Here is a 25944-nt window from a genome sequence, read left to right as displayed (position 1 = left end):
GCATCTTGACCGCATACACGCCCGGCGCAAAGACGCTGGCGCGGTTGCGGGCACAGAGACTGACGCGACGGCGGGCGCGCGCCGCCTCATCCCTGGCGTGACGTCACATATCACGTGATGCAGCGATGGTGGCGCCGCCGCCGCGTCGCGCGCGACGGCGCGAAGCGAAGCGTGGAGGCCTCCGCCGGGCGACGTCCGACGGCGCGATATGAGGCCCCATCTGCAGCCGGTGTGACGTCATCACGTGACGTCACATCATGTGATCTCACTTCAAGGTCAATGGTGGCCACCGCCGAGAGGCGACCGACGGCACGATATGAGGCCCCATCTGCAGCCTGTGTGACGTCATCACGTGACGTCATGTCACGTGACCTACTTGAAGGTCACTTGAAGGTCAATGGTGGCCACCGCCGGGCGTCGCGCGAAAGCCCGAAACCTACGTTAATATGCTTCGCATAAAATATATCACTTCCGTTGCTACAATAGCGCCACGCATCGTGGATGAGCAAAAGTAATTACTGACACGTGATTTCAGTCACCTTAAAAATAACTAGTCGTGGCGTAAGTTCAAGAACATTGCGCTGAGGAACATAAGTAATCTCAGTGCCGTTAATCTCGAATATAGGAAGTTACGAAACACAGCATGTTTATGGGGGCGTGACACCGGCGCTACAATGGCGTCGCCGCTCACGTTATGAATGTTCGTGCAGGTTTCCAACGTAGCTGTCTCGTTACAATGCGATTGTGATAGCCTTCCGGCCAGCATCAAAGAATCGTCACGACAGGGCAATATTCTATGTAGTTTTGTGGAACCTTTCGCCGCCGATGACTACCTCGTAAGTGAAAGGTGTGGTGCCGCTGAATTTGGACAGTGCGCGCTGGCAGTCACCCAACATTGGACCGTAAACGAACGTCACCTCGAGTTAAAAAAGGGGCCTCATACCAGTCTTCCTCTGGGGTGTGACACCGGCGCGACCATGACACCGTCGCTCACATTATGGTTGTTCATGCAGGTTGGTGGAATGCCTCATTACGGCGCCGATGTTTTGTACGTTTTGCCGGCTCCGCCCCGTGTGGTTTTTGCGCAAGTGTGCTCACACTCTTCTATCGAGAACGCAAAGTACTGTCGAAAGCGACGCTATTTGTTAATGCCCAGAACTGGGTTTTTCAGGCTGCTGCTGTTATTGTGCGGAGACGTTGAGCGGAATCCAGGACCTGATAAAGACTGCTCTTCGACAGTTTCTAGATGGTCAGACTGATATTAAACAGAAATTGTTATTCACTGAGGAATACCAGGCTGATAACAGGGCTGCCATGCAGACAATTAACACGAAGTTGACAGAACTGGAGCTGCAGACTGGCCGTCTTGATGAACTAGAGAGCACTGTTGCGAATTGTCAGGAAACTAATCAGTTGCATCAAGCCGAACTGCAGAGCCTGAGGGCTAAATTGGATGACCTAGAGAACAGGAGTCGGCGTTGTAACTTGCTTTTCTTTGACGTCAAAGATACACATCAGGCGGAATCAAGCGCAACATGCTAAAATCATATGAAAAAAGTTTGTAGAGAACGTACGAAAAATCTGCCCATCATATTAAAGTTTGCGTCATATAAGGAAAAGTCAGCAGTCTTTGCAAAAGCAAAAACGTTGAAGGGTGCCTATGTCAGTATATCAGATAAATATTGCTATAATGTAAGAAATAAAAGAAAAATTCCCCGGGAATACGCGAAAGCTCATTGTGATAAATTTTATCGTCTGGTCGTCAGATATGGTACTTTGTGCTTGAAGGATGGAAAGTGTGGGTACGATGAAAATCAAGAGCAAGTAAGGTGCGCGGGTGACGTCAGTTAAATCCGATAATTCTCACTTGCCTTTTAAGGTAGTTAATAGCCGCCGCATTGAAAACGAAAAAAAGTTGAATTGCTGTATCTTGTTGAGCTTGCAAATCCATCCGTCGTTCTTGGATGTGAGACATGGCTGCATGGTGATTCTGCTGATTGTGTAGTGCTTCTATGTAATACCGGCAGTTATAGGAAAAATCGCGTCACGCATGGTGGTGGTGTTTTCATGTCGGTAGACGAAAAAATTTGTTCCCAGAAATTTGATATTGGCGTTGGAACTTGTAAGGCTGTTTGGGTGAAAATACGGCTAAGAAATGGTAAATCTGTTGCTTTGTGTTCATTTTAGCGACCGCTGGGAAGTGCATTCGAAACCTTAAGTGACTTTTCAAAAGCAGTCGAATCGATTCAGCAAGACAATGTCGGCATCGGAGGGAATTTCAATCTCTGAAGTTGTTTGGTCACAAGCAGGCGCGGCATCAAGTAATGGTAATAGGGACACTCCAGGAACACTTAGTATTTGCTGCTCTTTGAATTTGAAACAAATTGTGACTCAACCAAGTCGTGTAAACACCACTCTAGATCTTTTTTTAACCAACATTCCGTAGGCTGTGCAGCCTCCTGCTATCTTGCCAGAGATCTGTGACCACAGTTCAGTCCTGTGCAAAATGAAATTGGATTACGTCAGAGTTAGTGATAGCGGGCGGCGTCGTATGTGCAGCTATGGTAAGGCACTTGTAACTGATATTTCCGCTGGTCTCGAGTCCTACATTCATGTGTTTCAAACGCTATCTGAAACGATGTCAGTTCACGAGTTGTGGAAAATATTCAAAGCAAAAATTTTAAAGTTACAAGAAATGTATGTTCATAGTTTGATCTTGACATCACGACGAAGCAAAAGCAAGCCTTGGTTTAAGATTGCTTTGCGCAGAATCACATAGAAATGGCAGGCTGCTTAAAGGGAGTATAAAAGATCTGTCTTTACACAACTGTGAAAATTTAAAAGATGTTTTACAATGCAGTTAAGGTGCCGATTAAACAAGCAAACGACTCTTTTTTTTTTGTTCTTTTCATTTGCGCAAAGAAGGGTGCCCTAAAGAAGTTAGCCAATTCGTGTAAAGAAACGCCAAGGTTCAAGTATCGATTCCTTCTCTTGTACAGTCGCGGGTAAAAAAGATTAGCACACACGACGGAACACCAGAGTGCCGAAATGACAATGCGTGGCGCTGCGGGTGGCGAAGAGGCTGATAACGAGAGTGCCGGGCCGTTCCCATTCTACAGTATTTGGGGGGTTCAGCGGACTGCCACGGACAGCAAAGTTACTGGCTAAAAGCAGCGCTATCATCTATTGTTCCCGCGAGTTCCTTTTGACAAACCATCGCGGACATAAAAAAAACAGTAATAAAAAGGGGCAATCTTTGCTCATGAGAACCGAGCCAAAATAAATGCCGCAAGCACAGTCACGTAGGGTCGGCACTTCAACGCTCCGGCGGTGCACGCTTGATAAAGCTTACATCCTGCCGTCCCCCCCTAGGCTTCAAACATGGAAGCGACCCGTTAGGCAGGTCTGCGTACCGCAGCGCCGCGTGGTGAGATATACGAATTCTAATCGCCAGTGATCTGTGCTAATATTTTTTGCTCGCGACTCTACATGAATGTTCCACTATTGACGAAGGTATTGACAAAGCTCAGTGCTTCAATGAATTTTTTTCTTCAGTATTCTATACTTTTTCCGACAGTTCTCACGATGAGCTCAATTCTGGTCTTGTTAATACTGATACCATGCATTGTGTCGAATTTAATCAAAAAGGAATGGAATCGATACTCAAAGGGCTGAATGCTGCCAGTGCTCCAGGTCCTGATGATCTACCAACTGCTCTTTTCAGTGCATGTGCGTGTGAGTTGTCTGCATACCTGAGAGTCATTTATACAAAATCTTTAGAAGGACGTACACTGCCTTCTGACTGGAAATTGGCCAATGTGGTGCCTGTGCACAAATCTGGCCCTCGAGATGTTGTTTCCAACTATCGTGCGATCTCTTTGGCGAGATTAGCTTGTAAAGTTTCAGAACACGTATTTTTACTACCATTATCTATCATATGAATACGCGCATTTCTTATTAAGCAAACAGCAGCATGGTTTTCGCAAACTATTTCTTGTGTAACAATGTTGGCTGAACTGATTTATGACCGGACAAGTGCACTTGATGAACGCTTTTTTATAGATTGCGTCTTCTTGGATTTCAAAAAGGCATTTGATGCGGTTCATCCTTCTCTTCTGCTTGAGAAATTGTGTTGATATAGCATTAATAAGAAAATGATTGACTACACACAATATTACTTGCATTTTTTTTTTCAGCCTGACTACACCCACTGCAGGGCAAAGGCCTCTCCCATGTCTCTCCAATTAACCCTGTCCTTTGGTAGTTGCCGCCACTGTATCCCCGCAAACTTCTTAATCTCATCCGCCCACCTAACTTTCTGCCGTCCCCTGCTACGCTTGCTTTCTCTTGGAATCCACTCCGTTACCCTTAAGGACCAGCGCTTATCTTGCCTTCGCATTACATGCCCTGCCCAAGCCCACTTCTTCCTCTTGATTTCAACTAGGATGTCATTAACCCGCGTTTGTTCCCTCACCCACTCCGCCCTCTTCCGATCTCTTAACGTTACACCTATCATTTTCCTTTCCATAGCTCGCTGCGTTGTTCTTAACTTAAGCTGAACCCTCTTTGTTAGCCTCCACGTTTCTGCCCCATAGGTGAGTACCGGTAGGATACAGCTGTCATATACTTTTCTCTTCATGGATATTGGTAAGCTACCATTCATGACCTGAGAGAAACTGCCATACGCGCTCCACCCCATTCTTATTCTTCTAGTTATTTCCCTCTCATGATCCGGATCAACGGTCACTACCTGCCCTAAGTAGACATATTCTCTTACTACTTCTAGCACCTCGCTACCAATTGCGAACTGCTGTTCCCTTGCAAGGCTATTGAACGTTACTTTGGTTTTCTGCATGTTAATTCTTAGCCCCACCGTTCTACTCTGCCTGTCTAGCTGATTGATCATGCTTTGCAGTTCTTGTCCTGAGTGGCTTAGCAAGGCAATGTCATCAGCGAATCAAAAATTACTCAGGTATTCTCCATTAACTCTTATCCCCAACTCTTCCCATTCCAGTCCCCGAAATACCTCCTGTAAGCAGGCAGTGAAGAGCATTGGCGAGATCGGGTCTCCCTTGTCTGACACCTTTCCGTATTGGAATTTTATTGCTGACTTTATGGAGAACTATAGTAGCTGTGCAATCGTTATAAATATCTTCCAATATTTTCACATAGCACTCTTCCACACCCTGATTCCGCAATGCCTGCATGACAGCTGAGGTTTCCACTGAGTCGAATGCTTTCTCGTAATCAATGAAGGCTATATATAGGGGTTGGTTATATTCTGCGCATTTCTCTATCACCTGATTGATAGTGTGAATGTGGTCTATTGTCGAGTATCCTTTACGAAAGCCTGCCTGATCATTTGGTTGACTAAAGTCCAAGGTTGTCCTGATTCTATTAGCGATTACCTTAGTAAATACCTTGTAGGCAACGGACAATAAGCTGATCGGTCTGTAATTCTTCAAGTCCTTGACGTCTCCTTTCTTATGAATTAAGGTAATGTTTGCGTTGTTCCAAGCTTCTGGTACTCTCGAGGTCACAAGGCATTGCGTATACAGGGTGGCTAGTTTTTGTAGCACAATCTCTCCTCCGTCCTTCAGCAAATCTGCTGTTACCTGATCCCCACCAGCTGCTTTTCCTCTTTGCATTGCTCCTAAGGCTTTCTTTACTTCCTCCTTCGTTACTGGCGAGATGCCCCATTGCTGTGCTCGACTGCCTCCCTCAGTAACTTGATGATTACATTCGCTACTGTATAGATTTGTGTAGAATTCTTCGGCTAATTCAACTATCTTATCCATATTGCTGATGACATTGCCCTGTTTGTCTTTTAGCGCATACATCTGGTTTTTACCTATGCCCAGTTTTCTCTTCACTGATTTTAGGCTACCTCCATTCCTTAGAGCATGCTCGATTTTCTCCATGTTAAACTTTCTTATGTCGGCTACCTTGCGTTTATTTATTAACTTAGATAGCTCTGCTATTTCTATCTTGTCTGTGGAGTTAGACGTCCTCATGCTTTGACGTTTCTTAATCAGATCTTTAATCTCCTGAGATAGCTTGTTGGTATCCTGTCGAACCATCCTACCACCTACTTCTGCGGCGCACTCTGTAACGATAGCTGTAAGATTATCTATCATTCATTGTTTCAACACTACGGTCGTCTTCTTCAGTTAAAGCGGAAAATCTGTTTTGCAATGACATTCTGAATTCCTCTACCTTCCCTTTTAATGCTAACTCGTTAATAGCCTTTCGATTCACCAGTTTCCTCCGTTCCCTCTTTTAAATCTAAGCTAATACGAGACCTTACCATTCTGTGGTCGCTGCAACGGACCTTACCGAGGACATCCACATCCTCTACGATGCCAGGGTGTGCACACAGTATGAAGTCTATTTCATTTTTAGTCTCACCATTGGGGCTCTTCCACGTCCACTTCCTGTTTGCTCGTTTGCGGAAGAAGGTATTCATAATCCGGAAATTATTTCTATCTGCGAACTCTACTAATAACTCTCCCCTACTGTTCCTAGAACCTATGCCATAGTCACCTACCGCCTTGTCTCCAGCCTGCTTTTTACCTACCTTTGCATTAAAGTCGCCCATAAGTACAGTGTACTGTGATTTTACTTTGGTCACTGCCGATTCCACATCCTCATAGAAGCTCAACTCTCTGGTCATCATGGCTTGATGTAGGAGCGTAGGCCTGCAGCACCTTCAGCTTGTACCTCTTATTAAGCCTAACTACGAAAGCTGCCACTCTCTCGTTAATACTGTAAAACTCCTCGATGTTGCCAGCTATATCCTGATTTATGAGAAATCCCACACCTAGTTCTCGCCTATCTGCTAATCCACGATAGCACAGTACATGCCCGCCCTTTAGTACTGTATACGCCTCATCTATCCTCCTAACCTCACTAAGCCCTATGACATCCCATTTAATACTGGCTAATTCCTCCAGCAGCACTGCTAAGCTAGCCTCACTGGATAAGGTTCTTGCGTTAAACGTTGCCAGGTTCAGTTTCCAATGGCGGCCTGTCCGGAGCCAGAGATTCTTAGCACCTTCCGCTGCGTCACAGATCTGACCGCCGCCTTGGTCAGTTGCTCCGCAGCCGCTGGGGACTGAGGGCCGAGGGTTAATTGGTTTGTTCATAGAAGGTTGTAGCCAAGTACTACACCAGGGTGGCCAAATCCTGTTCTCATGAGGAAGTGCGTTGTCGGCTCTGGTCACCGAAATCAGGCCGCACTCCAAGCCTGGTTATGCAATTCCATCGACACGAGGAGTTTTTTTTTTTTTTATATCCGGTGGAGAATTGCGTGGCACCGGGATTCGGGATTTTTAAGGAAGCAAAATGTAGCAAAGTTATCAAGAGAATGCATTGTACCTTCTGGTGTACCTCTAGGATCAGTGCTTGGACCTTTGTTATTTTTTATTTTTATGAAACACATGGGCTCTAATATCGCTTCCAATATTCGTCTGTTTGCAGATGACTGTGTATTGTATAGAGCCATTGACAGTCCGAATAATTGTGCGGCGTTACAGTATGATTTGAATAGAGTGTCGGAATGGTGTAAGAATGAGGGATATTATTAACTTGCAAAAATCTATGTATATGAGAGCCACAAAAAAGAAAAAAACGCACAAATTTTCTTATGCAATTAATGGGACACAAATTTCTTCAGTATCAAAGTACCAATAACTCGGTGTACACATAACCTCTAAGTTGGAGACAACATGTCTACTATGTAGCAGGAAAGGCGTGTCGCATTCTTTTTTTTTAAGGCGCAACACCAAGCAGTTCCCTTAAGAAGGAAAGGAGTAGCTTTTCAAGAGTAACGTTCGCTCGGTTCTCGAATATGCTTGTGCAGTATGGGACCATCCGCATAAAATTTATATAAATAAACTAGAAAGGAACAGAAAATTTCGGCATTCGATATGTCTTTAATAATTATACCAGGAACTTTAGCGTTTCAGGCTCAAAAAACTCGCTGGGATGGCAAACGCTAGAGAGACGCAGCTATTTTTTTAGGTTAAAATTTTTTCGCAGCATATTTACTGTTGTAAAAGTGGCATCAACCGTGACGTGTATATCCATGCTCCAAAATACGTTTCGCTACGTCGTGACCATTAATTAAAAGTGAAGGAAATTAAATATACATCAGAAATGTACAGGTATGCTTTTTTCCCATGGTCTATAAGAGATTGTAATATGCTCTCTTAAGAGGTAGTGTTAATTACGTGATGTGATTTATTCTCTTCATCTCGGTAAATGCTGTTGTTGGGCTGTAATGATGCTACGTTCGTTTATCAATAAAAAATGACTCCTAATAAGAACTTAGCAAAATGCTTAAACAAACCCCGCCTACATTTAAGTAAATAGCGTGATCTTTATTTCCTAAAATACCCCCAAGTCATGGCACGTGCAACCACTATAGAAGCGAAGAAAATGAGGTAACCGGTTGGCTACTGGGGTGCAGGCTTTTGGGAACATTTAGTTCTCTCACTTGGCTTTACGATCCTGAATCCGCGGCTATGTTGGAAGTACAAGGTGCGGCTGGGGACAATGGCTCGCAGGCAAGCACGCCGGACCCCAACAAGGTTAGAAATGAAGCGCCGTCCCCTATGTGTCTTCTGAGAGTGAAGCAAGAGCTAGCGGCCATGAAAGCCAAACCTCTGCCGGGAGTATTCACTGCCCCTGACAACGAGGACGGCTCCGTGATCCACGCTCTCGTGATCGGTCTACCAGACACGCCGTACGAAGGAGGGTTCTTCCATTTTGTATTCAAGTATACCCGCGACTACCCAACTCAGCCCCCACGAGTGCACCTGTCTACGCCAGGCTCGGAGGGGGTGCAGTTCAACGCTCGCATCAACGACGCCGGGTTAGTTTGCCTCAAAATGCTTGGCATTTATCGCGGACACTGCTGGAACCCGGCCTGCACTGTCAGCACCCTGCTCCTCGCCCTCCAAGGTGCTCTTAACAAGGATTGCGGTATCGAGAATTCCAAGCGCCAGCATGCAGTGATCCGTCACAGGAATTACGTAGAGCACGAGACAATTAAAGTACTCGTGTGTGACGCAGTGGAAGAGTGTCTTAAGAATGATTCCATGTACCCGGCTTCTTTCAAGAACGTTGTGCTGGAGAAGTTTCTTGAGTTTTACAGTAATTATGAAGATTTGGTAAAAAGCAGGTTGCCTGTGAATGACTCCGAAATGAAGTCATATTTGGGTGCAACCATGGGCATCTATGAATACCAAAAGCTGCTGGCCCGACTGCAGAAATTACGAGAGCAAGTGGAGGGAATGATTCCAAGTAGTGACAGCAACCGCGACCAGTGACCTTGTGGGGGCTGCAGTCTGCGATCTTTTCCGCGGCATATTGGGTGCCAGTGACTGAAGTCAAAACAACTTCTTGCACGCTGTCCGAGAACATAAACTAAATGCAATTTTGAGCAATAGTTGTCAGAAAAAATATGATAATGGACAATGGAATCTTTCTTTCGTTGTAATCACATCATCTGTCTTCCTAGACTTCGCTTTTTTTCTTAATCGGTTTTTACGAAGGCCCTCATTCCTTGCATCGTGGTGGAGCAGCGCAAAGGACGGCACACAAGAAACAAGGAAGGACGTACACAGGCGCTGACTATCAACTGAATTTTATTGCGAAATACAGAGAATATATAGCAATCATGAGGGGGTGTAACATAGATAAAAGGTTGCTCGGTCACCGGAATCCAGAAGACAGTCACATAAGTAGATAAAGTATGTCGGTAAATGTAATGGCGGTGAAAGACGATACAGAGAAGCGGAGGGTGTATAGGGCCAAGGCGCGAAATAATGGATGATCGGTAATGAAAGATGAGGTCGCCCAAAAGGGCCTAAAAGCTATAGACAATCAATAACAGAAATAATGGCATTAAAAACATAAAAATCGTTAAGAACATTAAAAAAAAGCACTTTAAAAACATTAATAACTGGTAGGCTGGGAGGTGTCAAGGGCCGGCAATCAACAAACACATTAAGGCATCACAGAAGCTGAATTTTTAAAGAGGCCAAAAAAGGAGGCTAAAAGCACGAAACAACTAAAAGGAGGAGTAAAGGCCTGCGACGAATAAAAAACTAACCCTATGTCACAATTAAAAACCCGGAGAAAACACTAAAAACAGGAAGGGATAAAAACAAACAACGCCACAACACATGCAATGCTGTTCTCAGAAAATCCAATTCTTTCTGAGATAAACAAATGGAAGATGTACTGACACAGTGGTCTTTCGCACGACGGATGTTGCAAGCCTCAATTATTTCTCTCGACGTACGATCTCCTCCTTTCCCAATGATTGTACATTGGTAAAAAATTGGGGCGCAAGTTTTGCTTTCACATTTTTTACAGTGCTTGGCCAGATTTCCAGTGATGGCTATATTACCTATATTATTATTATGTGCTTGAAGTCTGACATTGATGCATCTTCCCGTTTGACCAATGTATTCCTTCCCGCAGGTTTATAGCACAGAGTACACAACACCGGAGGCACAAGGAACGTGGGGATTACTGTGCGTTTGCCCACAACCACGGTGAACTTGCTGGTTGTTAACTCTCCTGCAGAGAGAGGCGAGCTTGTTGGGCGCAGAAAAAACCACGTCGACGCCTGCGCGTTTCCCAACTTTCTTAAGACCGTGGCTAACATTGTGCAGATAGGGCACAACTACAACATTTATGCGGTAATCCTCCTTCCGGGTGGGCAAACGTTTTTTCTTTAGGTGGCCTGCAACTGATATCAGGACAGGTAAAGGGTAGCCCGCCGCGAGGAGCCGACCCACCTGCCCGCGAAGACAGTCATGAAGTCGATGTTCGCAGGTTTTTCGAAGGGCGTTGCGGAAGCACAGGCTGATGATGCCTCGCTTTATCAACTTCGAGTGTGCTGAAGCGTATGAGAGGAGCGGCTTTTTACCTCTGGGTTCGTATGACCAGCAGGCATGCGCAGGGGAAAAATGAAGACGTAGGTGAAGGAACCGCATGTTGTTATCTTCTGGGAATTCAGACGTTAATACGAGAGGATGCAAACATTGGTCAAACAAGGACTGAACTTGGGGAGCTGCAATTTTGAATTCTTCACTGTTGCATTTTAAAAGGACGAGATAGTCGTCTACATATCGAAGGATTTTGACAACGCAGGTACTACCGATTCTTTTGTGCAGCAGTCTGTCATAGTGGGCCAGAAAGAGTTCACTAAGAACGGGGGCTGTGCATGAGCCTATGCATACACCTTTCTTCTGGATATAGGTTTGTTCGTTCCACGTGACAAATGAAGATTTAAAATAAAAGTCTAGGATTCGCAGAAAATCGCTCGCGGAAAGCCCTATTTGATTTTGGAAGCGAACAGTGCCACGGCTACCGATAGCTTCTTCTATACAACTCATTAGTTCCTGGTGTGGCAACGAATAGTACAAGTCTTTGATGTTGACGGAGAATCCTTTAAGATATTGGCGATGAGAAGAGGTTAGAAAGGTGATAATCTGTTCTGAGCTATCAACCACAAAAGGGTCGTCGATCACTAAATGTTTTAGATTGTCTTTAATGAAGGTGGCGAGTTGCTTCTGCCAGGATTCTTGCTCGGAAACATTGACCCTAAACGAATAACCTGGTTTCTGTGTCTTGGCAGAAAAAAAGACATTTCCTGCTAAACGGTTGGTTGACTTCAGGTAAAGTAAAAAGGTAAAAAGCCAAGCCCTGCGCCTATGCAAGACCACAAAACTTGACGCGCTAGCCCGTAACCTGAAGTCAACCAACCGTTTAACAGTAAATGTCTTTTTTTCTGCCAAGACACACAAACCAGGTTATCCGTTTAGGGTCATTGTTTCCGAGCAAGAATCCTGGCAGAAGCAACTCGCCACCTTCATTAAAGACAATCTTAAACATTTAGTGATTGACGACCCTTTTGAGTTTGAGTGCTCAGAACAGATTATCACCTTTCTAACCTCTTCTCATCACCAAGATCTTAAAGGATTCTCCGTCGACATCAAAGACTTGTACTATTCGTTGCCACACCAGGAACTAATGAGTTGTATGGAAGAAGCTATCGGTAGCCGTGGCACTGTTCGCTTCCAAAATCAAATAGGGCTTTCCGCGAGCGATTTTCTGCGAATCCTAGACTTTTATTTTAAATCTTCATTTGTCACGTGGAACGAACAAACCTATATCCAGAAGAAAGGTGTATGCATAGGCTCATGCACAGCCCCTGTTCTTAGTGAACTCTTTCTGGCCCACTATGACAGACTGCTGCACAAAAGAATCGGTAGTACCTGCGTTGTCAAAATCTTCCGATATGTAGACGACTATCTCGTCCTTTTAAAATGCAACAGTGAAGAATTCAAAATTGCAGCTCCCGAAGTTCAGTCCTTGTTTGACCAATGTTTGCATCCTCTCGTATTAACGTCTGAATTCCCAGAAGATAACAACATGCGGTTCCTTCACCTACGTCTTCATTTTTCCCCTGCGCATGCCTGCTGGTCATACGAACCTAGAGGTAAAAAGCCGCTCCTCTCATACGCGTCAGCACACTCGAAGTTGATAAAGCGAGGCATCATCAGCCTGTGCTTCCGCAATGCCCTTCGAAAAACCTGCGAACATCGACTTCATGACTTTCTTCGCGGGCAGGTGGGTCGGCTCCTCGCGGCGGGCTACCCTTTACCTGTCCTGATATCAGTTGCAGGCCGCCTAAAAAAAAACGTTTGCCCACCCGGAAGGAGGATTACCGCATAAATGTTGTAGTTGTGCCCTATCTGCACAATGTTAGCCACGGTCTTAAGAAAGTTGGGAAACGCGCAGGCGTCAACGTGGTTTTTTCTGCGCCCAACAAGCTCGCCTCTCTCTGCAGGAGAGTTAACAACCAGCAAGTTCACCGTGGTTGTGGGCAAACGCACAGTAATCCCCACGTTCCTTGTGCCTCCGGTGTTGTGTACTCTGTGCCCTTATCCTGCGGGAAGGAATACATTGGTCAAACGGGAAGATGCATCAATGTCAGACTTCAAGCACATAATAATAATATAGGTAATATAGCCATCACTGGAAATCTGGCCAAGCACTGTAAAAAATGTGAAAGCAAAACTTGCGCCCCAGTTTTTTACCAATGTACAATCATTGGGAAAGGACGAGATCGTACGTCGAGAGAAATAATTGAGGCTTGCAACATCCGTCGTGCGAAAGACCACTGTGTCAGTACATCTTCCATTAGTTTATCTCAGAAAGAATTGGATTTTCTGAGAACAGCAGGGCATGTGTAGTGGCGTTGTTTGTTTTTATCCCTTCCTGTTTTTAGTGTTTTCTACGGGTTTTAATTGTGACATAGGGTTAGTTTTTTATTCTTCGCAGGCCTTTACTCCTCCTTTTAGTTTTTTCGTGCTTTTAGCCTACTTTTTTGGCCTCTTTAAAAATTCAGCTTCTGTGAGGCCTTAATGTGTTTGTTGATTGCCGGCCCTTCACACCTCCCAGCCTACCAGTTATTAATGTTTTTAAAGTGCTTTTTTTAATGTTCTTAACGATTTTTATGTATTTAATGCCACCATTTCTGTTATTGATTGTCGATAGCTTTTAGCCCCTTTTGGGCGACCTCATCTTTCATTACCGATCATCCGTTATTTCGCGCCTTGGCCCTATACACCCTCCGCTTCTCTTTATCGTCTTTCACCGCCACCACATTTACCAACATACTTTATTTACTGACGTGACTGTCTTCTGGATTCCGGTGACCGAGCAACCTTTTATCTATGTTACACCCCCTCATGATTGCTATATATTCTCTGTATTTCGCAATAAAAATTCAGTTGATAGTCAGCGCCTGTGTACGTCCTTCCTTGTTTCTGGTGTCCCGTCCTTTGCGCTGCTCCACCACGATGCAACAGCACCAACTAGCCCAGCAACTTGCTCTTCTGAACCTCATTCCTTGCTTACTTGCGCCGAAGATAAGAAAGAGGTAAGTTGACGGCCTGTGCGATGATTTCCCTCCGTAAACAAAAATGCCGAGATTGCCTTCAGTATGGCGCTTTCCAGTGGTCTGAGAATTAAGTAGTTTTTTTATTAGTACGTGAAAAAATGTCAACATCTATTTTAGGGTAGGTTGTGTGCGCAAGACGCTTTTATTGTTGAGGACAGTCATCCTCAAAGGGGCAACATTTAATTGAACTGTAGCATGTGGTACATGAACAAGGCAAGGATTCTAGCATGTATAAAAGCAATGGTTCTTCTAGGGCCTATAATATAACTTGGCCTTCCCATGCGAACGAAGTGCTCACTGATTCGGTGAAGTTCCAGAAGCGGTTGTGGAGTGCAGCCCCTACGAATAGTGCAGTTGTGATGCCAAAGCGTCTGCGCCTTGTGCTATGGAAAACTGTAATGCTGCCACATGACCCCAATACAAATCTTTGAAGTAAGAGCAAAATACACTTTCAAAATCTTTGCAGCATTATGAATATAAAATAAAGTTTTAGTGCGATTTATTGTACATATCGGCCGATCAGCAAAAACAACCAAAACATATGTTGCTGTTTTTCGGCTCAGGGGCTACGGAACTGCGGCAGCCTCCAAATTTCTTTGAAGACACTGTAGACTGGTTGTAAACTGGGGTATCTTAGAAATTTCCAATCACTGCAGCGCCGTTAGAAGCCTCCCAAGTCGAACAGCAACAAATAGAGCCGCTAAATTTGTCGATGCTCGGTAACAAGCTGCGCATTACTCTTTTTATCGCCTCGTCCATAAATGCATTACGTTTAAAACGAGCCTGAAAATTTCTTCCGCTGTTTTAGACTATTGCTGAGTGCTTCAGACTATCAGCCCTAGAAAAGATTGAGATTAGAATAAGGGTATAAAGTTCTCACTTCAACCCGCAGTATGAGCTTTGTCATTTTTTTGTCTCCCAATATATCTTTGCTCGAACGTTTAACTGGCCCCATGGTGTGTTTCTCTACAAAGGATAAGGAATTTGTCCTAAGGGTCCTTTGGCGTATTCATAGAGAGGCTGGCGGTATTGTAGAGGAGCAGAATGAATTATTCCTGCTCAGAGGAGAACGTTCAGAACAGAGAGAAATGAGCAAAAATTGACAGGTGTGTTCTACTTGCATAAGTCCGGAAGCATTCTCCGAAATATGTGCCGAAGATACAGGAGCAGCGCACATAAAAATCGCGGCAACGCTTGCTTCTTTTCTATTTTTGAAAGCATTCATTACGTCGAATAAAATTCAAGTTGCTTGTTTTGATCGAGATGGCTTCCTAGCAGGCAGAGGTCGAGTGGCTCGCGATATAAGTTGATTTTTATAGCGTCACCGCCTAGCGACATGCTGAGCGTATATCGTAAGAAAATAACGTCATCGTGACATGACTTGTATTACAGACGTCATCGTCGATCATGCAACTCGTTGTCTGAATCTCGTCTGAGATACCTGAATGGCATGTCTTAGAATCTAAACTCTTACCTTGGTTTTTAGTCAAACTGAGCCGAAGATTCGGCCTAAATGGCACTGAAGATCGCACACATCGATTCGCGTCCGACAGTGGGCGTGATTAAAAGAAATCACCTCTTGAGTTGGACCCCACTCACCAATGTTTGGAACCTAGTGGCTTGCGTGACGGATTCGTCCGGCAAATTTTCTAAGCGTATTAATTGCTTACTGCATAATAGGGGTATGCAATATAGGTTAGGAGAAAACAATGCTTAAATAACTTAAAAAGCATGGCCGATCTAATTAAGTCAAGCTGTGCGTCCAAGCGGTACATGACAAAGGATTGTTCAGCGAGAGACCCGGCGTTTCCATGTGCCCCGTTCTCGTCGGCTTTAAGGCCTGGTACACCGACAGCAGGGTTGGATATCAGCCTCAGTGTTATGGGCATGGTAGAATGGACACCCTAGGCGGGGAATATTTGTCGAATTTAAGCCCACTTTCGGGCTACGGCAGGAGAGAAACCAGACCCTTATCCTCCCAAGCGCACCCTACTCTACATACGTAACACTACGGGGGAGCGTAAACACACATGTAGGGATAAATGCTCGTGTGCGGGGCCTGAGGTGCTGCTTTCTTGTTATAAGAAGGGGGTGACATCCCGATTTAGGAGCCTATGCTATGACTTGGTTGGTGTCATCTGGCGTGTCGTAGAATCTGCACGACATTGGGAGTTCAGAAGTCCCCATGGGCAATTAGTTACTGTCCTCATTGGATGCCCTACAGGCCAGACGTCATTCTGCGCATTCACACGTTTCTAAGCTGCATTGCTACGGTGTTTGATGGACAAGAACAACAAAACATTATTACCCATACACCCCTGTCTGAAGCACCATCGGTTGAGGGGGATTGAAGATTGTAATTTCACCAAGCCAGCGAGAAATTTGGAACTGAATGACAGCGCGACAAATAGAGCAGAGGCGTTCGTATGTTCGGCGACGGTTCCTGTATACGAGCGCGCTCGAAACCGAATAACCAGCCGGACGTGCTAACTGCAAAGTATTACAGCGGACGAGTGCTGTGATGAACTCAACTCTACAGCGTGACCGAGATTGATTCAAAGCGCACGGCTATCGGCAATTATTGCATGCGGCAAAATGTGTAACTCTCACTATCTGAAGCATTTTATGCTAAAGAATTTTATGCCAAAGCATTTTATGCTAAAGCATTTTATGCTAAAGCATTTTATGCTAAAGCACTTTATGTTAAAGCATTTTATGCTGTCCCCTTAAATGGTAGGAAAAAGTAGACCATTAGCACTTCATCCATGTTTTCCGTACTTCAGTTTGCAAATGTGGAGTGCATAGTATGGTCGTCGGAAAAAGTAGCCTCTTGCATTTTCCGTCTGATTTACACTTTCATTTTAAACATTTACGTAACTCTTGTTTACCTTCTTGGAAAAACGTCACAAACTGAGACGCTGCCTTTACGAGAGAGGTGGCTTTTCATTCACCGATTAGTAACGCTGAGCGGAAGCAGGAAGTGATGTATTTAACTTGTCAATGAGAGTTCCAGCAAAAAGGAGGCAGTGGTATAAAAGAAAATTTGCGGAGAAAATCATGAAACGAAGTAAATGTATGTGCGGAAAGAAATACTCGGTACGTATCTCGCCAAATTTTCTCATACATGGAGAAATAACAAAATTGCGTGAATAGATCCATTTACACATACTGTTTGATTCTGTCTGTTTTGATAGATGCTTATGTAGGTAACGGGGCGCTCATGCATATTCGCCAGGGTATGTGACGTGGTTACAGTGAATAGGCATTCACGTGCAAATGGTGCCAGCGCTTGAGTATATTCTTTAAGTTCAAAACCTGCTATCATTTCATATAAGGGCAACTGCAAAGATAATACAGGGGGCTATCCGTTATACTTTAGTTTGGTGGCATGCAAGCACATGTGGAAGCTGATGCGTAGTAAAGCATTGTGAACGTTTTCCGAGGAGAGCCATCAGCACGTAGATGTTGGCTTGTCTTCAATAGTCGCTGGTGCACCCAGCATTTGTTCACAGATTTTAATTAAGCGTTTAGATATTTTCTAGCGCCCGATTAGACTTTCGTCCAAAAAGAAAGCAGCTTGCCATTGAAAATGATGATGGGTTAAGAGCAATGTGCAGTCCGCAGCGACATGAGTTTTCCGGTACCTCCTAACCGCTAATACACAAATGCTCAGCGCATGGGCTGACGCCTAAGTGTTCTGGGACCGGGATAAATGTCTTTACCAGAAAAGCAAAAGCCCAGAAACAAAACTTTGTTTCTCCGAGGTGGCTCAAAGTCTTGCCTATGGGGAACACTATGAGCCACAGGCAGTGTTTTCTCGTCCTCTACGACGGTCGCCTCCTCTTAGCAGGAGGCTCGATGCTGTCGGTGCAGCACTCTGGAAGCGCAGTGATGAAGACATCCAACGCTATGTCTAGGTTGTCCTCCACTAGTGTTCTCCATCCAGTCGTTTTCATCACTTCGCACAGGCTGACACAAATAAAATTCAGGGCATTCTGCCGGAGAATGGTAGCGTTCAGCTTGTCGGCGACAATCAGACTCGACACCGCACTCTCAAAGTTGAGTTTTCGTATGAGGGCGTCTTCACACGTGTCCCGGAGGCTCTGCAAGCCGTACTTGTCGGCCGCTACCATGAGCGCGTCAGCCATATTGTCGACGTTCAACGATCCTCCAGTGTACATGAAGCGGAGCAGTTCGCCAAATACTTCGCGCTCAATGTCTGGCACAAATACTTTGCCTTGCAGATTTTTGAGCATATAATTCTGGAACATAGCTCGAATAACTGGAGAGCGGGATGCTAGTATTGCCTTGTGCACACGATATGCGCCATTGCCTACGTTCACTGTAACGTCAGTGCAGCTTCCATTATCCAGAAGCCAGCTCAGGTCTTCCGAGAGACGGTAGTCTGTGACACTTACGCTGGTTCTTTAGCGATTTGTGTGCACGACGCCGTGGTCAATGAAGGTAAGGTCACAGCGGAGTGTGAGCGTGTCTTCAGGCAAAAGCTGCGCAGCTTGACTCTGCAGAATGCTTTTCGTTATGGTACCCAAGAATCCGCGGTTTCCTGCACCACTGGTAAATGTTATTAGCGTGGTGCTCCCCTTGAGGGCATCATTGTTAGTCACATCGACGCCGCACAACGTTACCTCCGCACTTACTTTCTTACTGTCCTCGTAGTGCAGGTAAAAAGACAAGAATTGGCATTCACAATCAGTGTGGCTGTCCTCACCTGCAGTCTGAAGCGCGAGATACCACGACCCGTACAAGTGGAATTTAGAGTTTACTATTTCTTGTTCGGGCCGTTGCCAGCAGTAGGAAAAATTTTCGATTAACCACAGAAGGAAGCTCTGGCGATTTTCTTCTTGGCCATTAGGTCATTAACTTTGGGTACCTATTCCGAGGAATTAAAGATGGAATTATGGATAAAAAGAAATTAAGGGGAGAAATGAATGAAAAAAAACAACGGGCATAAAGATTAGGTAAGTTGCTGGGCGAGTTGGTTCCGATATTCCATGACCACAGCGCAACGAACGGGACAAGAAGAAGGACACAGGCAGAGAAGAAGCGCTGTGTTGTGTCTCTGCCTGTGTCCTTCTTGTTGTCCCGTTCGTTGAGCTGTATTCATGGAATAAAGATTAGAAAATTGAATACAAGAAAAATTCTCAATAATTTTGCAATGCGGACATTTTGGGTACCATTTGCAAGGGAACCTGCCGGTAGCAACTATGTAGTTGTGGAGGAAATCGCAAACTTGATGCAATGCGAAACTCTGGCGCTAGCACCGAAGGAGAGAAGAAGCGGAACTGACAAAGTGAGTCCCATTCGAGAAATTGGAATTTCAAGATACGTCCTTCTCTGAATTGCAAACCTCCGGCAATAGAGTAGGAAATGCTCCAGAGTTTCCACCTCTCCACAAGTCGCACAAAGGTTTGAGGGACTGAACCCGCATCTGCATAAATAAAGATTTAAGCGGAGAATTCTGCACCGCAGGAGTTTCATTGCAACCTCACACTGCCGGGATTTACATGCACCAACCTTCCATGCGTACGTGAGATGGTGGTAGTCAACAGTAGACAGCAAGGAATCGTTGCACATAGTGGTAATATGCTGAAAGCGCTGAAAGGGAGACATTCCGAAAAGGATCAGATTAGGGACGCTACAGGCGACCGGTGTATTGAGAGCAGATTTTGCTAAAAAGTCTGCTGCATCGTTTTGAGAAATACCGCAGTGACCAGGGATCCAAACGAAGCGCACCTCTTTCACCCAACCAGGAATGAAATACTTCAATGAGCGGCTCAATAGATCGTACCGTTTAGAATCCAGCGCCAAAAACACAGAGAGGCAATCTGACAGGAATATCACCTGGGAGACACTGGGCGGAATCTTTAAAGCAGCCAGCCCAAGAGCCATAAACTCCGCTAGAAATATGGGAGTGTAATCCGGGACTCGAAGTGAATAACTCCAAGAGAGATCCTCAGAAAAAACGCCAATGGCTGCGTTCTGGCCAGCCCCGGACGCGTCTGTAGCAATCACACTGCGGTGGGGGAAAGAGTCAAGGTGTTCTGAGAGGAGACTAAGTAGGGTCCTGGACGGGAGATGCTTTGCATTAGGTGGGAAAATATAATCAAAAGCAATATCCACAGGGGACGTTGCAGAACCTACTCTACACACAAAACTGAGATCTATACCAATGACCGATAAAAGGTTTTAAGTAAAAACGGCCTGAGGGAGGCGGAACCTTGGCCAATGATGACTAAAAAAGAGAGCCGGGTGGGAAACAAAAATAGGTGTAGCCACACCAGAAGCAGACTCAAATGCCCGTAAGAAATTCGTGACAGTTAATAGCTGAAAACGAGAGTTAAGGTCGGGAATACGAGCCTCCAGGTACAGAACTTCAGTGCAAACAGACATCGGTGCTCTCGCGTCTCTTCAGCTTCTTTTTCTTCTTCTTATTCTTCATCCTCTTAAAATGACGCATACCCACATGGGGAGATTGGCCAAGGTGCAGTGGCGTAAACAAGAAAATTTCTGTAGGATTATGACAAAATATCGGAGCCAAGCGTGAATTTTGAAAAATGCCTCGATGAAAAACGACAGAATAATACCTAAAGTTAAATAAAAAAGAATATTTTGTTAAAAAAAAGAACTCCAAGAATTTTAAAAGAGCTGGCAAATTAGCCTACAAGTTGCAGTCACGTAATCTTGGAGAATACCTCACAAATTTAAGACAATGCAAATCCTTTGGCGCTTGCACAGAACAATAATAACACTGGAGGAGATAACGGGAGCACTAACCTGGACAGAGTGACCTCCAGGTGAATTTTTCTCTGAAGTGCGAACTTTAGACAGTAGAGGAGAAAATGGACTACAGATTCAACGTCCTCGCATGAGTAACATAGGTTTGTCAGTGACCATCCAGATCTGCATAGATATAAATTTAAACTGGGAATCCTGCATCGCAATCGCGTCAATGATTACTCACACAGCCTGGTTTTACACGAACGGACGTTCCAATTACATGCTAAGTGCTGATAATCTTTTCACCGATGCAGTAGCATGTGCAACCAAATTTCGTGCCTTCTTTTTCTCCTCGGGGAAATTTACCTGGTCGTAGGTTCTTCAATAATCCAGTCCTATTGAAATCTATTTGTTAATAAGAACCCGGAAACTAAATATTTTCAGCGGAAAAATGATTCTATGCAGAGCATTCTCACCTTCCACATTTGCTTACCACAAACCGACTCTATCTCCCTACGTATCTCTAGAGCGGGATAGTAAGAACGAAAGTCCCAGGACCTACCGAGAAATCGTCGAGCATTACAGGCTCACTAGAATGAAATTCCCGGCGGCGGCCCGCACGTTCAGTACAAAAGAATTTTCGTGGATGAAACTGCAGGCAGGGGTTTTTCCTAATACGGCTCTTTTTAATAAGTTACACCAGGAGGTTTTCAGGCCGCAGTGTTTTTCTGCAATAAGATAGCACATATGGTACACATGGTGTGAACTTGCGAAGCATTGTAGGACGGCAAACACACGGCAGAAACTTGAGAAACGTCACTGCACAGCCTCAAGAGTAAAGTGCGACGTCAAAATCATCGGTCAAGCTCTGTCTGCGGCCGTGACCTTCGGGATTCCGGCCGACTGATAGACATGCTGCTGAGGAAGACTTTTTCTGCTGCGCAGTTTTGACTGGTGGCAAGAAATGTTATCCCCCTCTTTCTCTCTTTGCACTCAATCGCGCGTTAAATACACATGCGAACCTCTTCTTGACATCGTCCACAAGGCGGATACTACACCAACATTCTGCACTCGGGCTGGCGCTGCCAGCTCCTCCCTTTCATACCGACTTCTGTTTACACTAATGCATGCGTAGATTAATAGGTTGTGCCCCCATTTCCTAACGACATCAAGGTACTTCATGGTACTTCAAAGTACGTCAGAGTACATAACGGTAGTTCCGTGTACGTCAAAGTATTTCAACGTTATCTGAGGAATCATTAGGACACACTGAGATGAATGGGCACTCATACAGAAAGGACAACGGCAGGATTGCGGACACAAAATGAAGCTGTGGGTATCTGTTTGGTCAGCCATTGCATTACTCGAGGAAGAGGTGGCTGCCAAAGCCGCTATTGATTCCCAGAAAGAAAATAATAATGTCTAGCGTGAAGATCTATCAATGTGTCCGGCTAGAAAAAAGAGAGGAAGCGTTTACACGCAAACAAAAATGGCGTCGCGAAAAGTTGGAAAGAGCTTTCTATCAACTAGGCAACAGCTGTTTTCTATTTGCACAGCAAATACTGCAAAGGAAGCTTTTCGCCGGCCAACATACACAGAAACCCAAAAATTGGGGGATATTTCGCATTCCAGCATTGACCTACCCTTTATTCGCAAAAGATGGGAGCCGGTTTGCACGCAAAAGATTTGCATAACGTTTGCGTTTCTTCGACTAGACTTCTAGCTACGTTTAAATGAATGCATCTGATGGAGAAGAGCCAGGCCAGATGCGGGCGTTGAAAGGCAACCAGGAAACATAAACGTCTGAACGCCCAAGAAACACTACACGACAACTGGCGCCGACCTGCAACAACGACAAAGAAAACGGCGTGTTTATTTTTTTGCTAACACGGCAGCTGGGAACCAAAGGAGGAACTCCATGCTGCCCTCTAGCGTCTCCCGCTGGGTGCTTGAAAACTGCCCAAGAGCAGTGGTGTCTACCGTGCAACTCAAGCATTTGAATCTTAGCTTTTTTTTTTGCATCGGCTTGAACTCCAAGAGAGACGAGGGCCTTTTCATGGTAGGATATCCACGCATTTCTGCCGAGATCAGTGGCACCATTCCTGCTTTCAAAGTTGAAAGTGAAAGCCGGCTGTTCGCTGTCAACATCTTGCTCACTTTTTTTTCTTCCTAGTTTTATAAACTACAGAAGTAAGGCTGCACTTTCGGCAAAGCGGCAGCTTGCAGTAACTTTTGTCAGAGGACATGCATGTGACTACCGTATGCTTCTGCGTTTTTCAATAGCTAGTTTTTGTATCTAGAAGAGGAAGGTCACCCCTTCAGAAGAAAGCTGAACGGAAAGTAGTGCAGTTATTGCTTCGTTATTTCGGTGTTGAATGAAAAGGAGACAAGATCCTGTGGTCTGAGGCTGGTTGACTGCCCCTAGTACTTATTTTCAGAGCTAGCTGTAAAGTACCTCTTGTAAAAAAAAAAAAAAAATATTCACGTGAAGGTTCGCAATATGTTCTTTCCGTCTTTCTCAGAGCCGCTGTACGCGGATTTATCACATTCTTTCTGAAACCAGATGCTGCCAGATTTGGCTTGAATTATCGTAACACCACGCTACTGCTTTTTTAATGCGCGAGTTTATTCTAGATGCTTTCGGCGCCTTATTATGAGAGTTTTTCGTCCACTTTACACTGAACGCGACCAAGGCTGGTGGGAAATTTATTCGTCAAGACCACCGAGGACGCCTGTTGCTACCGGTGCCTCTAAATTCTTCAGTTCTTTCTGGGCGCATAGTCAGCTAAAAAAAAGTGTTGATATCAGTACCACTTTAGTCTTCCGATCTTCTGTCGGCGACGTTGTTAACACCAGGGGGCACCATGGTTTTCAATTTGTTTTTGTCATTCTAGGAACATGTTTTTGTCATTCTAGGATGCATTTAGCAGTTGCAGGGAATAGGGGTCATTATAACGGCAACAAATCCGTCAACCTGTATACAGCGACGGGGCACGTAGCACGCTTTTGAAAGGCTTTTCAGAGCAAAGAGGGCCTTTGTCTGTGCACGGCTTGTTCCCCAAAACAAAAAAACAAGACTTCTGTGAACGCTGTTTCTCGAGCACGTTGAAGGCGTCCTGAAAGCAAGACGTGATAGAGTGGTGCTTATCGTGTTGTATCGCGATGCTCCTCCTGCTCGTCATTGTAGTCTTTGTTTGTCAAGACAACAAAGACAGAATTACTCGTTTCCAGAAAGTGTTTGTTTCCTAAGATATGACGAGCCTTCTTTGTTTCAGAATTTCTAAAGTTGATAATGACAAAGCTGTCATTACTTTGGAAGCTGCTTGATTATGATTTGAGGGAGTGAGTAATGAAATATATGCGGCGGGGAATAATTGTGCAGCACGGCGTCCAGTGGCACTCATGATTATGCTTAAACCTTATATGAGCTTCGGTGAGTCTTAGTCCAAATAGCGAGATTCGCTATTATGGTAGTCTAGAAGAGAGCAGATAAAAGAACTGCACATCTAGCGAAGAATTGTTTCCAGAAGGAGTTTTCAATTACGATCTGTATGTGAGATGTTTTGCTTTATTATATGAACTATCTTAGAAAGTAACAGCACGAAGGGACGAAAACTAGGGAAAGAAAGCCAATCAGGGACTTAGCTAATGAATTAGCTTTTTAGCATAATTTTAAAGCTATCTGACGTCCTTAAAGGCCGAGATTGTGTTCCTGAAAAAAAAAAACACCCCCCAGCTAACCACTGTAGTGACCCCATCACGCAGCCGACCTGCATTATCGGCACTTCCAAAGCTTAGGCATACTATGGGCTAGCCTGGTGCTTGAAAATACAGTTCGGCCCCTTGACTGAGCAACTAGGGTGGTTAGTAGAGTGGGAATATTTTATTTTCATTTCTGCCACCACATATATAGGGTTTTTTGAAGGTTTTTGCTGAAACACTGGGCATTTTTACGGTCTTTGTTTTCCTCACACGTTACGCTTAAGCACGGCGGCTGCTTACAGAGCTAATATAGTGACGCAGAAGACAAAGCTGGCAGCGGTGTGGCACTCCCCCGCACCCTGGCCAGTCCCCCTCCGTGGGTATGCGCCATTAAGCCTGAGGACAACATCATCATCATCATCATCATCATCGCACTTTGCCCTCCTTGTGGTAGTCTACCTCGGTGTTGCTCTCCATTGTGCTTTTCTTTTGCCTTTAGTATGCACAGGTGAAGAGCAACCTTTGTCTACCGACTCTTAGCCGATCCCCCAGTGTGGGTATGTGCCATCTTTTCAAAGGCTAACAACAACAACAACAAGAACGGAGCGATCGCGCTAGGCCAGCGGCCAATAAAATCATCTCTTGTCTATCCTTCATCTTGCCTCATTTTTCGGCTGGCTAACACGGGCATAAATTGAGTGGGAGGGTGAGGGTTCTAGTGGGCGGGAAATATATTTCTCGTGCATTAATCAACAGCAGTGGGGCCCTTATGAATTCTTTAATGGGCACAGGGTTTTAATTCTCAAATAAAATCATGGCATATAAAACTCTGCGCGTGGTTGACGTGGTCTTGCCGCTGATGAAGCTCTAGAGCCGTTGTCAGCATTTAATTTCCTGGGCACACTGCAGGATCAGTAAGGATGAGGGTTCATGGTCATCATCATCAGACTGACTATGCCCACTGCACGGCAAAGGCTTCTCCCATGTCTCTCCAAATGACCCTGTCCTTTGCCAGTTGCTGCCACCGTATCCCCGCAAACCTTTTAACCTCATTCGTCCACCAAACATTCTGCCGCCCACCTCCTACGCTTGCTTTATCTTGGAATCCACTCCTTTATCCTTAAGGACCAGTGGCTATCTTGTCGTCGCATTACATGCCCTGCCTAAGGATATTTCTTTGTCTTGGTTTCGACTAGGATGTCCTCAACAAGCGTTTGTTCCCTCACCCACTCTGCCCGCTTCTGGTCTCATAATTTACGTTACACCTATAATTTGTCTTTCCATAGCTCGCTTCGCTGTTCATAACCTAAGGGGAACGCTTTTCATTAGCATCCACGTTTCTGCCCCGTAGGTGAGTACCGGTAATACGCAGTTGTATACTTTTTTCTTGAGGAATATAGGTGAACTGCCATTCATGATGTGAGGAATCTGGGTACATGATAATTGTCGGTTAACGCCAATTTTTTTAGGAGATCCAATATAGCTCGGTTACCTGAAAACCACCTGGGTTTTAAACAAGC

General features: G+C 44.9%; 1 protein-coding gene and 1 pseudogene across 1 annotated transcript; one reads left to right on the top strand and one right to left on the bottom strand.

Moving 5' to 3' along the window:
• Positions 1-8525: 8525 nt before the first annotated feature.
• On the top strand, positions 8526-9332 carry LOC149346600 (ubiquitin-conjugating enzyme E2 Z-like). The gene has a single exon (XM_089541394.1). The coding sequence runs from the start codon at positions 8526-8528 to the stop codon at positions 9330-9332; it is 807 nt and encodes a 268-aa protein (XP_089397520.1).
• An 8476-nt stretch (positions 9333-17808) lies between these two features.
• Positions 17809-18255, bottom strand: LOC149346599 (speckle-type POZ protein pseudogene; annotated as a pseudogene).
• Between the last annotated feature and the right edge of the window lie 7689 nt (positions 18256-25944).

Source organism: Amblyomma mixtum, chromosome 4, assembly GCF_055824585.1.
Source record: "Amblyomma mixtum isolate Tamu chromosome 4, ASM5582458v1, whole genome shotgun sequence".
Classification (NCBI taxonomy): domain Eukaryota; kingdom Metazoa; phylum Arthropoda; class Arachnida; order Ixodida; family Ixodidae; genus Amblyomma; species Amblyomma mixtum.
The sequence above is the reverse complement of the archived record's forward strand: the minus strand, read 5'-3'. Positions and strand labels throughout refer to the sequence as shown.

Coding starts and splice junctions, on each gene's coding strand:
- LOC149346600 (XM_089541394.1), top strand. CDS start 8,526: ATGTTGGAAGTACAAGGTGCGGCTGGGGACAATGGCTCGCAGGCAAGC.